This window comes from Triturus cristatus, chromosome 9 (genome assembly GCF_964204655.1).
Source record: "Triturus cristatus chromosome 9, aTriCri1.1, whole genome shotgun sequence".
NCBI lineage: Eukaryota > Metazoa > Chordata > Amphibia > Caudata > Salamandridae > Triturus > Triturus cristatus.
The window spans coordinates 762,420,924-762,437,665 of NC_140592.1; the positions used below are offsets into that span (position 1 = coordinate 762,420,924).

General features: G+C 42.9%; 1 protein-coding gene across 2 annotated transcripts in view; it reads left to right on the top strand.

The window, feature by feature from the left end:
- Window positions 1-16,742, top strand: part of LOC146798800 (uncharacterized) — a 209,232-nt gene that overhangs the window by 96,616 nt on the left and 95,874 nt on the right. For both annotated transcript variants that reach the window (XM_085626100.1, XM_085626099.1), the window contains exons 4-5: window positions 5,198-5,383; window positions 13,800-13,997. In XM_085626100.1, coding sequence (XP_085482226.1) covers window positions 5,198-5,383; window positions 13,800-13,997 — 384 coding nt within the window. The remainder of the gene's footprint in view (window positions 1-5,197; window positions 5,384-13,799; window positions 13,998-16,742) is intronic.

The window sequence follows — 16,742 nt, forward strand, 5'->3', positions numbered from 1 at the left end:
AGCCCCGTCTTTTTCGGATTCGGGGGAGTGTTTTTTCGATTCTTTCTCTCCTCTGGAATGTAAACATTCCAGCCAATGGCAAGAGGAGAGAAAAGAAAAACACGCCCCCGAATCCGAAAACGCTGCTGAGTTTCTTGATGTAACAATGAGGCACGCCCTTACCTCAAGCCTTTTCTACATCAACTGGTTGTGAATTGGAATGCAGCCTGTGATGCAGTATGCGCTCCAATACCTTCAGGTCGAGTTCGCGCTATATGAATGAAGAGAGCCCGATGGGGAGGGTCACCTTGGTTTCAGAGATGGTTCGGAGTACGGGCCGCCCGCTCTGCAAACAAAGTCACAGGGGTTCTGCAAACGACGGGTGGCTTCTGGTGACGTGGGCGCTGCCTGCGGTCCAGCCAGGCGCAGGGGCACAGAGGCTGGATAATAGGGGAGTGCTTGGACACCCACTGCTGTGGAGGTATACACACAAGCAGGACTGGCGCCAGAGGGGATGGGCGCGGACCCCAGACCGAGCCAGGCACAGTTAACTTTACACAAAATTCTTCAGACATGAACAGTGTGGTGTGCTGTCTCGTTTTAGATTATAGCTCTGCATCCTGCCTTAGGGAGATTTTGAGATCACGAGTAGTCTACTACAGTGAGACAAAGTCTCTCGCCCTTTCCCCAAATTTTATGGATGTTTATTTTTATTTTCAAATCATCAACGTAGGCGCCATCTTAGAACGGGATAAATAAAACCAGTAGAGGGCAGTGATGGTCTCAATACCCACGATGTGATTAGACTCCTTCATATGTAATATAAAGAGAATCCATGCACTTAACCCTCTATCTCCCCTTTGTAAGTAAAGTCACAACCAATCGCAGGCGCTATAGGGTCCAACGTTCCGATATTGTCGGTCTGCACCATCTTCGAACGGGCTGGGAAGACCACCCCCGCCTACCCAAAGCCTGGAAATGCGGTTGTATCCTGACCCGGGGCTAGCACTGGCTGTACGTTCAGAATCACACGTGACTGTGGAAGAATACATAGGCATATACTGCCAAACAGGAATACGGAGCAGGATCTCCCAGGAGAGTGGATGCGGATAGCGGCCAGAGCTTATGATGGGGCAAATGAGGAGCCTGGTTCTAATCTCAGCCTCGTCTCAATGACCTGTGTTTCTGGGCAAATTATCCTCAAAGAGTCTAAACAATTAATATGCTTTTTTTTCTTTCTTATGTGCTGTTGTACAATGTAACGGGTGGTTAAGCGTAGCGCTCCAATAACTTCAAGGGTCGGGTTTTTGATTTAAAAAAAGTTAAAAGATGGATGGCGCTATATCTTGCTCATATAAACCATCTGACTTACAAATTTCAGAAAAGAATTAGATAAAAAAATTACAGTATAATACAGTAATAAATTCAAATCAATCCTGTTAAAATGTGTCGCAGAGGGTGTACGGGAGGGACAGCACACGCTCTAGTATGTGGTCTGACGGCTAGAACTACCGACTATAGAGCTGAGAAAAGATGGTTGGAACCTTCGGTTCGATTCCACATCCTGTGATTCTGGGCACCCGATGTTACGAAACTCAAAAAAGTTTGGACTCGTGTTTTTTGGCAGATGCCATTTATTTGACTAAAGAAAAAATATATATTTTTAACCATCACATGTTTGCAAATTTGAAGCACTTCTGAATGATTTTCAGAGATGGAAACGCTCTTGGAAAACACGAGTCTCTGGGGTAATGCCAGCTCATAAGAAATGTGCATAACAGGCATTTCTAGGTTTCTTAAGGTTTGTATTCAACGTCAGGAGCTGCTTTCACTTGCGAGATCACAGCGAACTGCTCCGTTTTTCGAGGCTGCAGGACACAACATAAACACCGAGCCTGCAGGAGTAAGGTATTGTCATACTGAATTAGCATATTTTGGAGTGATGTTGCATACGTTTATATATGGACCAGCAAATACAGCGGAAATGTTAGCTATGACTGGGAATTCGGTTTTATAGACTTGGAAGTAATTTGATTTTCTCTTTCAGTTAGCCGAGGTTATACCCAGTTTATTAATCTAATCATCCATCATCAATAGAAATCCATATATTAGATTGGGCATTTTTGACTAATTTTGTAATAGCTTAACGAGCTGCACGGTACTAGAGCGTTACCATAAAAAAAATAAACATATTGTGTCGGATAAAACTATCACCCTAAGAAAAGCAAGATGCATGTATAGATTTGAAAAGTATTGTCTGGATTACCTATATTGCAGAATTTTATTTTATATAACGCGAACTTGACCCAAATCCAATCAGGTATCAGATTGCTGAAATACAGTATACTGTATGTCATGATGACTCTGGTGTTTAATGTTCTTCCTAGAGAGAGATCGTAGTTTTTTGTCTAGTGGAAGTTTTGACTCCTGGAAAGGTAGCACATAGGGTTAATGTGCCTGCAGCAAAGAACATGTACCATGCAGATCACAAAGTGCACATAATGTAAATTGACTAGATGTACCGGAGTGTACCTAGCATGTAAGTAGGTGTGAAAGAGTTACTGAGCCTAAAAGCCTCATAGTCTAGAATCTAAGAGCCAAGAATCCCGCTAGGATTGAGTCGAACCCCCATACCTGGATAGTGAGAGTGTGGGACTTCGTCCTGGACTTGAGCTGGACACCCCGCAAGGGATAGTTAGATCACTGTCAGCTGGAGCAATATCATGCCGGATCTGCAGCCTCTCTGGTAAGTGTATCGCCCTTGAAGTCTCGGGTCCCTCCTGCCTTCTGATAGCAAGAGGTGCTGTATTTATACTGTCTATGTACATGTGTTACCCATTGTTCAGTATGAGGATGACGTTGGGGATTAAACCTTGTGCGTCGATGGGAGAGGTGAAGTGTACCTCCTGGAGAGTGTACTCATTAATTATTCATATGTGCTAAGCATGACGTCTTAGCAATATCGATTGGGAAAAACCCACCCTCGTCATGGAACTAGGTGAAAGGTTTAGTCTATAAAAGGCTGCAGTCCTTATAAGGCGTAATGTCCCTATAAGGCATTCTGTCCTTATTTGGAGTTCATATGAAATAACAGGAGCTGATGTACGGAAAGTGTACAATGTTCTCTGGACCTATATTAGGGTACCAATATGAAATATAGCAACCTGAACAGCCGACTCAAATTCAACGCACCCCAAAGGACTTTACGATCAGCCCAGCTCTCCTACGCTGTAGTCCCCTGCACCAGAAAGACCTTCTCCTTCCTCGTGGCCAGAGCCTGGAACGCCCTTCCTCTCTCCACCTCAGACAGAAAACATCACACCCCATCTTTGCAAGAAACCTCAAAACCTGGCCCTTCGACAGACCCTCTCCTTGATGGACTGGAACCTGCACTCCCCCCAGCGCCTTGGGACCCTTATGGGTGACTAGTCGCGATTAACAAATGCCTGATTGATTGATTGAGGGATGAAGAGAGGGAGAGATGGATAGAGATTGAGAGGGATGGAGATAGACACCCACCCACCACCACAACCACCACCACCGCCGCCACCACCACCACCACCACCACCACCACCACCCTCCTTTCTCCTCCTCTCCTCCTCTCCCTCCTATCATCTCACTTGGCAAAGTGGGTGGGATGCGGAGAATAAGGACTGTGAGGTCGCAGATAAACTGCCTTACCGCTATTGTGATTCTGGGGTTTTGTGAACTCAAGAAAGTTGAACACTTAAGCTGCATACCAGATTGGCTTTGGGGTAGGGGTGTTCTAATTGAGGGGTCATGTGATAGTGGGAAGACTGGTTCTGCAGAGTAGCTCTTTGAGGTTATTGAAAGTTGCAAATTGGAATGTGGAGTAATAGAGAGAATTGTGTGATAACCTGTGTAGGGATAAGGAAAGGTCACTTTTATAAGGTTATTTGAGTTTACAGAGAGTAGCTGTGTTAGCGTGTATAACATTAAGGAACCTTATAGTGGCTGATGTAAAGGTATAGCCTCACAAAAGCAGTCCTTGAGGACTATGATGAACTGACTGATAACCACACACCAGTATGTGAGGGCTGTAATTAGCTCCCTGTATATTAGTATCTTCGAGGTTCTTTTTTCGTGTTGCCAGTAACTTTGGCAGTGTTCAACAAATCTTCATTGACAAAAAGCTGGTCACCTTTTTTGATCTTTGAAAGTTTTTCTGCGGTTTGATGTTAAAGGATAGGGGTGGGGCACAGTGCTTGGCTCATTTTAACTCCCATAGTTGATTTGGGTGAGAGAGAAAATACATGGAAGGCATGCCTAGAGTGACCACGTTTTCGGTCTTGTTTTCCTGATTTGCCGAAATAGATTTAGTCGTTTTGAAAAATCTGTGTGTATTTTAGAGGAGCTGTGAGGAAGGAATGTTCATCATACAATTTTGTAGTTGGACATGGAATGTCACTGGCTTTTTTGGAGCCTATTGATTTTCCTGTGCACTGTTTTCTATGTACGGCAAAGGAGAACAAAAAAAAACTGGCACCAAATGGAACTGACCTCCAGGACAGACGGAAGCACTGCATACCAGATTGCAAAATAAAATGTTTGGAAACGCTACATTAATAAGTAAGTAAGCCTTTCTTTTGTGTGTTCCTTGTTCTTCAAATGAAGTCTACAGACCCTGAAATAAAAAGTAAGAAAACCACATTTCCATTGTTCTATTTTACTTTTGATGAGAGTATGCATATACTCAAAATATACAACCCTCTAGGGGTGTAAAATGCTGGTGGACACTTGCTAGTACTGAGCTGGAGACCTACATTCTCTTGCACACTGAGCTCCCCTCTCCTTCCTGAATTGTAAAATGCAGAAGCATTGTACCCTGACCCTCCTTCTTATGAACCACCCACTCAACTTCATACGGTGATCTCCAGTCTCACCCAATGGCTTGTGGATGCATCCAGCAAGTGCTAAAGCATAGCATAACTAAATTGCACTGAAATAACTGTTAGGTGAATGTTAAGGATTTGTTAGCAGAAGACATGTTATTAAAAAACAGATTCCTTTTATAAAAACTGTTCATTCTCTCACTCCATATCTCCTTCTCTGAGATGCTCTCACGTACACACACAAAATAGTTACAGAGCTTCTTTCTCATAATCCTGAGGGATGTACTATATTTAGGCAACACAGGATGTGGGGGTGGTTTTAACTCTTAATATTAAATCAAGTTAGTTGACTTTTTCTGTTCCAGAAATATCGCCAACACTGGAAGAGGAGGGACAGGCTTCACCCTGCCAAGAAAAGGACATTCATTTGAAAGTTGCTTCCTCGATGCTAAAACTAGCCAATCAGGGGGAGGATGTCTCTTCATTTCTCCAGAACCCAGCTAATCCAGATGAGACTGCTACTTCACCTCTTGGGAAAACGCCAGGCCAGGGTAAGACAGCCTCCTCACCTTCATCTATCTGCAAAGCAGCTCAATTACATACCAAGTATATTTATTATAAATACAACTATCTGCTGGAGTACAGAATTTATGAGATGCTCACTCGTCTGTCTTCTGTGATAATGAATGTAGGAAGCTGGCTCTCTATATGGTGTTCTAAAACGAAGTACACTGTGCAGAGTCCAGTGGGTCCCCAATTGGTTTACAGAGGCTAAAGTAGATGATACTAACTCTCTCTTTTGTGGTAGTATGGGGAAGCAGTTAGGCTTTTCAGAGGGTAATGCTAAGCATTTGTTGTACTCACAGAGGAAATAAATGAGACACACACTCGAAGAATAAATCCAAGAACAAATTAGGAAAATATCACTACTTTTTGTAAATGTTTCAAAACCAAGAACTTCGGGCAAAGGTAAGTACTGTTTTCGTTAGATATATTCACAGTTTAAACGTTCAAACCTGTGCACTTTCACGCACAGTCCAGTCCTATGGGAGTGAAAGTGAAGAATGCATGAATGCAGGTACAGTCTGTGTCAGGGGTTCACTTTCAAGATTCAGAGTTGTAGAGATCCAAGGTACTATCAGCAATTCTTCGGGAACCGCACAGGTTCTACCTGGAGCAGGGTGCTAGTGAGGCTGGTAGCCAGCACGCTACAATGAAGAGGTGGGCACCCAAAAACAGACTGCCCAGGGGGACTTGGGAACAAGTCCAAGAGGTCCCAAATGGGGGCTTGGCTCACAAGGGGGCACAGTCGGTTCGTCGGGACTTAGGCCGGGTGGCTCGGTGCAGGGTGGTTTGGTCGGCTAGGCTGGGATCGGTGTGCAAAGATGCACTTCACGGTCAGGGACAAACAGCTGTCAGAGGAGAAATCAAGGCAGCTGGGCCACTCACAAAATGGGTCTCAGTGATGCTGACGTTTCTCGACGGCTGCTTGGTCCTGGTGCAGTGAGAATTCGGACTGTTGGTGTTTGCTGCAGGGCGTCCGGTACCCCAGAGGTTCGTGTTACACAGCTCCGTTTGGTCCTGGTGTCGTAACACTAGGCGGGGAGACAGATCTTACCTTCCAGAGCACAAGTATCTTCTCCTGGTCGTGGTGCCAATTGTGAAACAATGGTACAGTTTAGGAAAAGAACACTGGTACTTGGGACATGGTTATCAGGAACCCAGTACACGTTCAGTCAAAGTTGCACCAGATACAGGCAAAAAGTGGGGGTACTGAAATAGTTGTTTCCAACAGTGAATAATGGAGTTTTGCACACAGCCATGTAGGGTTAGTACATAGTGTGCATATACAGACAACTCTTTCAGTTCAGTGAACATATCTACATCACTGTCCCAGATACATTAGTGATGGAGGTGTGCCTTATTGTATTGTAAGTTGTTTTACAGCTCTCTGGTTGAAAACTAGATATAGCAGCTCTACAGAGCCTGCAGGATATCCAAAATTTACAGCAGCAGTATGACCAGGCATCTTTTCAAATGGCAGCTCTCCAGACCAGTACAAATGACAGCTCTCCAGACCAGTACAAATGACAGCTCTCCAGACCAGTGCAAATGACAGCTCTCCAGACCAGTTCAAATGACATTCATAGACAAAGGGCCTGATATCCTGTCTGCCTTATTACAAGGGCTTTAGGTTATAGTGCACTATAATACGGCAGACAAAACATCCCCTCGTTTGTAATGGAGTAAGCCATTTGACAAACTCAAGGCCCATAGTTTGAAGCCAGAGTTTATTTCATATATCTCATTACCCGGATGAAACCCAGGTTTTATTTTATATTCCTCATAACCTGATTGTGCTTTATACATAAAGAATATTCCATGAAGGGATCTGCTCGATGAATAAGAACTGTGACCCTGACAACTACCCACTGAGTATGCACAAAAGTACATTTATCATGGGGAAATTAGGTTAAGCTACTTAAATGTCTAAAATGAGAAGATGTTGATTATTGTTAATGAGCAACAGATGTGTATCTACTTTTGGTGAATACACATACTTATACCTCTATTGTAATGCCCCTATTTGTGTCTCGGGTTTTGTCTAAATTAGTTCTTGCATCCTTTAGAAATCAGTTGGCTAGTTAAAATATATTTTCACAAGGTTTACTGCTACCTTTTTACTTGTGAGATTGCCTGTACCCGCCTCCAAGTTAGGACTGGGAGCGTGTCGCAAGAATGGAAAGCGATCCTAGTAATGTCAAAAGTTTCAAATACCTGATCATGTCTTTATTGCCAATGCAATTATATATTTTAACACTCTTTGTACGGTTCATAACCTCACATTTTGATTACAACACACAGCCAAATGACCAAGGACACACAAGAGCAGTTGTCCAAGGATAAGCTTCTGATTTGTTAGCTACTCGAATCACGCAGTAGGTATCAATTAGGCATTGTTATGATATGAAAGTTGTTTTTTAAATCTTTGCTCAATTAAAATATGGTGTTTTTCCCTTCCAAAAAATCACTGGACACAATAGCATGTATAACTTACTTTTGTATTCTCCATTCCACATCAAAATGTTCTCCCAGGCACAGATCTAGAATTGAAAAATAATGCATTTATTTTATTGTTATATAACTGGCATTTCAAAACTACTTTAACTTAACTAATGACTGCAGACCGATTATATCTTTGTATTCAAAGGTCAAACGGCTAAAACAAATCCTTAACTTTTTTCTGCTCATAGCTACTTAACTTGTTAACATTTTGCAAAGAAATATATGTATAACTATTAAGCATTAGAAGCCTTTAAAATATTCGACAGTGGCATTTGGGCAGAATCTGGTCTAATCACACAAGTATTTTGATCGCTTCTTGTGTATTTTAGTTCTAAAAATGTGTAGGTCAAAAGCACCACCGTTCAAATGTGTTCTTCATCTCTATAATTAAAAACATGGGGTGAGCTGTGTCACTTTTAACCCACATTATGACTGTTTGCCATGGGACATCCACATGCTGACGTAAAGGAGGAAGGTATTAAATTACTGCATGAGGTTAAAAAAACAGACAAACTAATTCTGGGCTGTTTTTTGTCAAGTTGCAGACACAAAATGTGTTGAGTAGTTTTTATGATTTTGTTTTCATAAGAATTGTTTGTATTTCTACTAGGGCACCTTGGAGAGCACAATCCTGAGACTGAAAAAAGGCTTAAATGCACTTGAGTCCACATCTGTCCTGCCCCAAGGAAGCCATAGTAGTGCTTTTCCAGTCGACCCATTTTTTTAAACAACCTTAGTGCCTCCAGTTTGACATACTACCACAAATGTAAGATGAGCACTGATGCTCCTCAATGTGTCATGGTTGTCCTATTGCTTATCTGTGCTGTTATGGATTTTGCAACTGCACAGGCAATCTCAGCCTCTTTGTGCATTTCTACTTCCCTTTGTCATTAGGTAATGGAGAGGACTTCCATAACATAGCCACCTTTCCCATTCTGTAGAACATGTCTATGGCTCCCCTCACCCTAGTTCTGAGGGGTGCATATAAGGAGTGCCCAGGTTAGGTTTATGTTCCACTGAGACAATATTAGTGGGGTTAGAGAGAACATATGCATCAGGCCCTTCAGAAAACCCATCACAACTGGTTATTTAAAGAGACATGGTTGGTCAGGCCAACTTAAAAACGGTGAAATTGCCGACTGGCAAGACGTATTGGACGATGACAAAACAAAGTATAATAACAGGCCCCTAATGTTTACCAGCGCCTGGCATAGATGGACTTTGTGGACAGGCATGTGGCTGTAAGAATGACACCTTCCACTTCAAGTGGCAAGCCAAAACTCCAACACATGGAGGTGTAGGTTGCAGGTATTTAGATGCAGGAGCCTCTCCTGTTGCTGAGACAGGAGATCTTTTCAAACGGGTAGTTAGATTGAAAGGTGTAAATTCTCAGCAGCTTTGGGCACCACACTCTCCTGACCCAGTCTAAGGTTATTCAAATGACTTGATTTGTCCTGACTTTGGTCAGAGCTCGAGGCAGAAGAGGCAGTGGTAGGGATGCATACAGAAGGCCTGTGTCCCTCACAGTTGCACTGTGTCTCCCAATGACTGTTTTGCAGGAAACTTCAATGTGCAGATGCTTTGACTCTTCGTTCTCAGTGGTGGGGAACAGACCTAGCCTGGGTAAACCGCACTAATGAAAGATTCCCTGTGCCATCTCTGGATGGAGATGCCACTTCTGGTCTGCCAGCTGATGGCTGCTCTGCTTATATGCTCTGACATTCAAAGACCCGTTAGGTGGTTGGGTACCAGAAATATCATTTGCTGGTCCAGCCAACTCCAGAGAAGTTAAGCCTCCTCGCATTGGATCCAGGGCCCCACCCGTGGTGACAGTTAGAACCCGCACTTGTCTTCCTTTAATGGCCAGTAGGAAGGATGTTGGAGCCAAATTGATTTCCATGAAGCTCCAAAAGGTTGATGTGGAGCAGGCTGTTCCCTGGAGACCAGAAGCCTCTCATCTTCACCTCTTCCAAATGACCCCGCCCACTCTAGCAGTGACAAGTCTGTCACAAGCAAGAAGGGTGGGTGGAGATAGGGCAGTGGCCTGCCGCAGGTCAGGTTGGAGCTAGTTTGCCACTACATCAGGTCAGGTACTAAGCTGTCTGGTGTGAGATCTAGTCCATGTCGGAGAGGTAACCCTGGTGCTGGGCCCATTGAAACCTTAGGTTCCATTGCAATGTCTGCATGCCTCATTTGGCATATGGACGAGGAGGATACCAGAGACCAGGAGCCCAAGACTCCTCACTACCATCCTTGTAGAGATCCTGAACTTAGGATCCTGTTCTGAATGTCCCAGACTCCCTGCAGTGGTTGAAAGTCCATGAATTGTACTGTGTCCAGGATGGTCCCCATGAAGGTAATGCTCTGCATAGGATTTGAAGTGGGGCTTCAGCTCATTAATGAAAAACCCTAAGAGATCAAGCGACCAGCTGTTGTCTAGAGGTAGTCTGTGACTTACTTCTGCAAGTACGCCTTAGCATCCAGTCATCGAGGTACGATAATACATGTTATCCCTAACCTCTGAAGACGAGCCATTACTCCTGCAATAACTTTTGTGTATACCCGAGAGGCCAAGGAAAGCCCGACGAGTAGCTTGGCGAATTTAAATTGTTCTGACTCCACCATGAACCGCAGGTAGCATCTCTGGAACTGAAGGCCAGGTATATAAAAATACACATCCTCAAAGTCCCGGGGACAAAATCCAGTCTCCAAGTTGCAGAGCAGAGGGGATGTAAGCCAGAGTGAGCATTTTGAATTTGCCCTTATTAAAGAAGGAATTTAATGGCCTGAGGCCTAAGTCCCTCTTTCGGATGAGAAAGCATCATGAATACCACTGTTCACCCCTCTTGGAGTCCCCCATCTGTTGGATGGTGCCTTTGGCCAGTAGGAAATGTACTTCTTGCATCAAGATAGTGGTGTGGTCTATGAACATTGCATGGAGGGGGGAGCAGGGATGAAATGAAAGACAGCGCATAGCAATTTTGAACAATTTGTAACATTCCTCAGTCTGACATAATGGTTTACCGGCTAGGGGAAAAATATTGTATCCTGTCACCCATCGCCTGGCTGTGGGCCTGGGAGAGCAAATGAAAGAAGTTTGGCAGCCAATGCAGCAGGGGAGGAAGCGTTGAAGGATAGCTGTCCCTGCTGGCATGAACGACCTTGCCCGCCACCATGTCCTCTGCCTGAAAGGGTTGCTTTTGCTGCTATACTGTCTTGGAAGGTTGGCCCTGGGACTCTGGAATAGACCTTAAACTTTCTACACTGCTGATGGAATTGTCTGGCTGGGGACAATAACCCCAAGGACTGAGTTGAGGCACAACAATTTTTTAATCACTCAAGTGTCAAGCCCGTCTTCACCCTGAAAAGTCTAGATCGAAGGGCATGTCCAAAGAACGTGAAGCCAAGCTAGATGAGGAAGACCTTTTCATTCCAAAAACAACAATTCGATTCAAATCCCTCTCTGAGAGGTTCAAAGGAACCATTCAGATTTCCTTTACATTAAGTTGCTTGACCTAGAAGACTTTCAGATGTTAGGCTTTTATCAAAAAATCATAACTGTAATAGGCGTATCTGTGCCATATGATAAAAGTTGGCTGACTAGAGGGGCTGAGAATGGCCTAGACCACGTTGCCATTAGAGTGCCTGGCAGGGCCTAATTAAGTTGTCACAGTGGGTCACATGAAGTTGGACCTGTTCGAAGAATTTCAATCAATAGATTATCTTTGATTTCTAGAGTAGGCTATTGCAAGTCCAGTACTTCTGCTGCTCACCACTACAGCAAAAGAGCCACTTTCTGCTATTGGTGGACCAGGTGGTGGTGAGTCCAGCTCTGTCTCTGCTGAGGTATTTAGCCCACTGGCAATTTTTAAGAATAAATACAGCCCGTCATCAATGTAATTTTGGGGTTGGGGAGCAGATTATCCACATCATCGCCATCAGTGTCTTGTGAGGGAAATTAGGTATGCCATGGACCGCATCAGAGTTGAATGGGACCTATATCCTTTTAATAGTAGTGCTGTCCAGGGGGAGGCAAAGGCTGAAGGTCTGACTGTACCATCACTGGTTGCGCGTTAGTATTAAATAGGGCAACATAGGTCTGGCCAGGCATGCCCACGGTTAAGGGTCGGAAACCAACGTTGCAATTCGATCAGGTACCTGCAGGATTGTCACCAATGCTAGTAAGGAGGGAACTGGTGTGGACCCATGGGCAAGACTGGAAGTCTGGACTGGCTGCAGTACAGACCCAAAGACAGGTCCTGAGGGGGCAATCGATGGTCGGGGAGTGCCCGGCAAAGTGGCCATACATGGGGTTCCAGCGGCTCTGTGGGGCCCGAAGGCATGCCAGAGGGAGCCAGTAGCATCTGGAAAATGTGCATTGTGACTTATTCTAAGGCCACTTTCTGCTTTTTTTGTTGACAAAAGCCTGGAGATTTCAGGGCATATTGGGACCATATGCACAACACATTTATCGCATGACTTTGTCATGACTGGAGGCAAAGCACCATAGTCATACGTAGTGCAGGTGTGAGACAAACATCTGTTTACTGAAGTTGTGGCATGGCTTTAATTAAGTTGTGTTAGGGTGACATCTTCCCTTGCACAATGTCTTTGAGACAGTTTACTGCGAGTTGTTTAATTATTTTAAACTAAAGTATCATGCAATATGTGTTTTGGTATGGTGAAAAAATTCTGAAATAACTCCCTCAGAGACTATTTTAATTTGTATCAAATCCACCTGGCACACAAAATGTTATATGTGAATATCGGATCGATCAAGAATTGATCCCTCCAGGATAAAGAATACATCTTAAGATGCCGAAAGAAATGTGACAAACTTTGGAGCCCAGTTATAGTGGCAAAACAAACACTGTTTTCATCTCAGAGAGAGGGCTACAATACTAATGGTGCCATTTCACTCATACCTTTAAGCTAATCAAAAGAAGTGTAAACCAGCAACACATTTTTAGCATATGTGGTCGCTGCACCTTATGTGTTTAACTACAAGGTGATCTGACTTTTTAAAGTTAACAGTCCTTGCTTTTTTATCTTCCTGGCACCATTCTTAATAATTAAGTCCCATAGAAAATATTTGTGATTGGAAGAGAGACAACATGGAATAATTCACGCAAGTAGACAGGATTTACTATCTAAGATAATTGACTAGGAAATAAATCCTTTTGATTTCATGCAATTTGTTTTACAATATTCTTCTGTTTACACAGATTTCCACAAGAAGGAATCCTGTGTAACAGACTAGAACCTGAGAGCAGTAGCAGGTCTCTTGTTGGAGGTGGCAAGGTGGATTGAGACGTGCAGGCAGTGGTGTGGTGCTGCTAGTGAAGATAATAAGGAAGTTGGATTTCATGCGCGCACGAACATCTTGGAGTATGGCATAAATGCCTTTACAGAAGACTAGGCCATGGTTGTTATGTCTCTGATGTAGTTGAGTATGGAGGGAGAGAAGTTTATGATTGGACTAGTAGAGATGGTTATTTGGTAACTGTCTCAGCAAGGAGAAGCATATAATCAGGCTAATCATGGTTGTGCAGGATGACTGCCAGGGATGTTGCATGGAAGAGTCTAGACTGGTGAGAAGACTATGCCACTGATCTACATACACATCCCACTTTTCTCTTCCCTACTACTCCATACACACACAATATTTTGAACCCTAGAGTGTCCCACGCCATACACAGAAGTACTGGACATCAGCTAGGAACTTCCAAGTACACTCCAAGAGATCGGAGAGAGGAGCTCCCAAGAGTGCTCATGGAGTACTACTTTAATATTCCGTTGTAGTCCTGTAAAGAAAGTAGTCCCAAGATATCTCAACCCAGGATGTGAGCTTACTCGTTGACCTGTATATGAAATAAAATAACTTTTATCATTCTATTCCAGACGGATCACTAACACTAGAATACCAGAGCAAGACTGCCTCCATTTCTCCTCACTCGGAATCAGACAGCCGTGTGGAAGCTGCTTCCTCACTGCTCCAGATACTAGCCAATCAGGCAGAGGATCCTTCTTCATTGTTCCAGAAATCAGTCAGTAAGGAGAAGGCTGCTGCCTCACCAATTGAGAAAACATCAGATGAAGGTTAGACTCCTCATCTTCATCTTCCTGGAAAGTTAAGTTAGTGATAATACGCATATTTGTAAGAGTAGTGGATTCAGGAGTTAAACACAAGCACATCACTGTTGGAATAGTGGATTTATGATGTAAATAGCTCTGTTGAGATAAATGAGTGGAGATGGCATGTACTACTCACTACTGGATAAAATCTTTCTACTTAGCTCTGTTATGATATTGGTTAGAGAAGTTCTGTTATCTCGGTTAAGATAGTGATATTCCTGAGTTATCAACCCGTCCCATGTCGGGTGCAACTTCCCAGTCCTTTTTTCCGTTGCATCATGCAACATGTTGTCCTGCCTTTGTAATGGGGGAAAAACCAAGCAATGAATAAAATCAGCACTGGCTTTTCTTTCACCTGACCTTAAAATCTGGAGGGCTATACTTACTTTTCTCATGTGAATAGAGATATTTTATACAGAGATCTCAGTATTTGATGTATCATTGATAGATAATGTTTACACATAGATCTTTGTATTTTTGATTGCAAGAAATAGCTAATGGAAGTTGTAGAGTATCATTGTGTTTTAAATGGGAAAAACAAAATAGCAAAAATAAAATTGGTTAAACACACTCCTCTTGTTTCTGAGATGAAGGATTCATGGGCATAAACACACATCTCTTCTGAAAACATTTATTTTACTTTATTGTATCAGCATTAGCCTTATACATCCTACATATTTATCAATTACATAAATGCATCCCAGCACTAAGCCACAATAAGATAATTACAAATAGTCAATTTATTGAAGTAAAGATAACAATATACAATTCGATCCTAACTTCTGCCAACTCACGCTATTAAGGCGACATAATAAGTTGCAAAAACCTAAAAGTACTTTATCAATGGTTCACAAAGCCTAAATACTAACAGACTAGGGTCACCCTCATTTTCCCTTTTTCTTCAATTTCCCAGCCGTGATCCAAGCACTGTAAATATACATGGAAACTGTATTATAGATCACTGGGTGGTCCACCGTATAACACAAGTCTCTAAGGCATCTGCCTCATTCAATACACTATAAGTGCCGAATAGGGTAGTAAGCAATTTCCTGCGGGTTCCCGATGGGTTTGGGCAGGAGAATATAAAATGGGTGATGTTTTCTTTTTCCCCTCTAGCATAATCACAATCCATGCCTACGGTGTTACTCCCTCTGGCAATGTAGGTTTTTAAGGGGAGAGCCCCAGGCGGAACTTCACATATAGTGAACGCAATGCCTCAGGGTAAATACCATCTTAATAGGGTTCAAAACTACCATGAACATTTTGCTTTAGGAATCCTTGTACCAAGCTTCCACTCCTACTATAGTTGTAGACATTTGTATACATGCAATAGCGCGCTCAAGTACTGCCCCCCTAACCTTTGCTTACATCTCATAACTGCCACTGCTGCCTGCTTTAGTATAGTTGCTGCCTTTTCCCTGTGCTGACTCTAAGTCAATTTGATGTCATATCGTATTCCAAGGTAATCAAAATAGTTCACCCATTCCAGGATCACATTATTCACAGGAAAGGAGCATCTTAGCACTGTCTTTGGTTTTATTATCCTAGATTTAATTTCAGAGATGTTAATAATCAGATGTTTTCCCAACCAATAATCAACAAAGCCCTTGATCAGCTTATGCATTGAAAGCTAAGTGAGAGATGACAGGAGTATGTCACCCTCGAATAGTAAACAGAGATCCTCGAATTATCGAGTCTCAAGCTATCCAATTTCAGGCTGTCTAGGTACCAGCTTAAATCATTCAAAAATAATGAGAAAAGCAAAGGTGGGGGAGGGCAATAAACAACTTTTGTGCACATCTGTGATGATTGGGAAACTCTGTACTTTCCCCCTTGGGACCCATTCTGTACTTGAGCTGTGATGTCCTTCTGTAAACTTTGCAAAGCTCTTGGCAAGTGCTGGTACAGTTCCTGCTGCTGCAACACCAACCATTGTGGGTCACTAGCTACGGAGTCAAAAGCTGACTTTAAATCAATAAACTTTAGGTAGAGGGGGACTCTCCTTTGCCTAACATATTTTACGCATCTCTTCTGCTGCAGTTATAGGCTATAATAAGATTTTACATTGATGGAAAACTAGAATGTCTTAAACTGAGAATGAATCACAAAAATGTTCCTTTTGCTAGAAATGATGGGGATCTATTTACTGATAGCAAAGTGAGGACAAAAGCTAGAAAGTGAAAGTTGGGGCTTGTAGTATAAACCTATATTCATACTGCCCCAGACTTTTGTGAATTTTCAGAAAGCCTTTTAATAGCACTCTCCAGACTTGCCCACCAAGAAACTCACAACTCATCGGTGTTCTTGCTTCCTGTGCCTCACAAAGGTCAGTCAAGCAACCATCAAAATTGGAAACCACATATTGCTCTGCGTTTTCTTTCAGTAAAAGTTCACATTTATAGTTATTTTCCTATTTGCCAAAAGCTGATTTATGGTCCCAAACATTGTTTAAAAAACAGGTCACCCAATGCTATCACAATTGTGGAACTCTGGAAAAATATAGGTACTGTTATCTTCCAGAAGCCTCATTGAGGTTCGAGACATTCATATAGTTTACTTAATCAAAAGCTGCCTCGAGGTTCTCGTCTGCCTGTGAAGACAGCCTGTGGCGCTGTGATTGCCAAAGCAGAGACATCCTGTTCTGTTTGAGGAATCTGGATAGTATTCCCAGAGTTTGGTGGTGCTTCCTTAAGATGGTTGCCTTAGGTA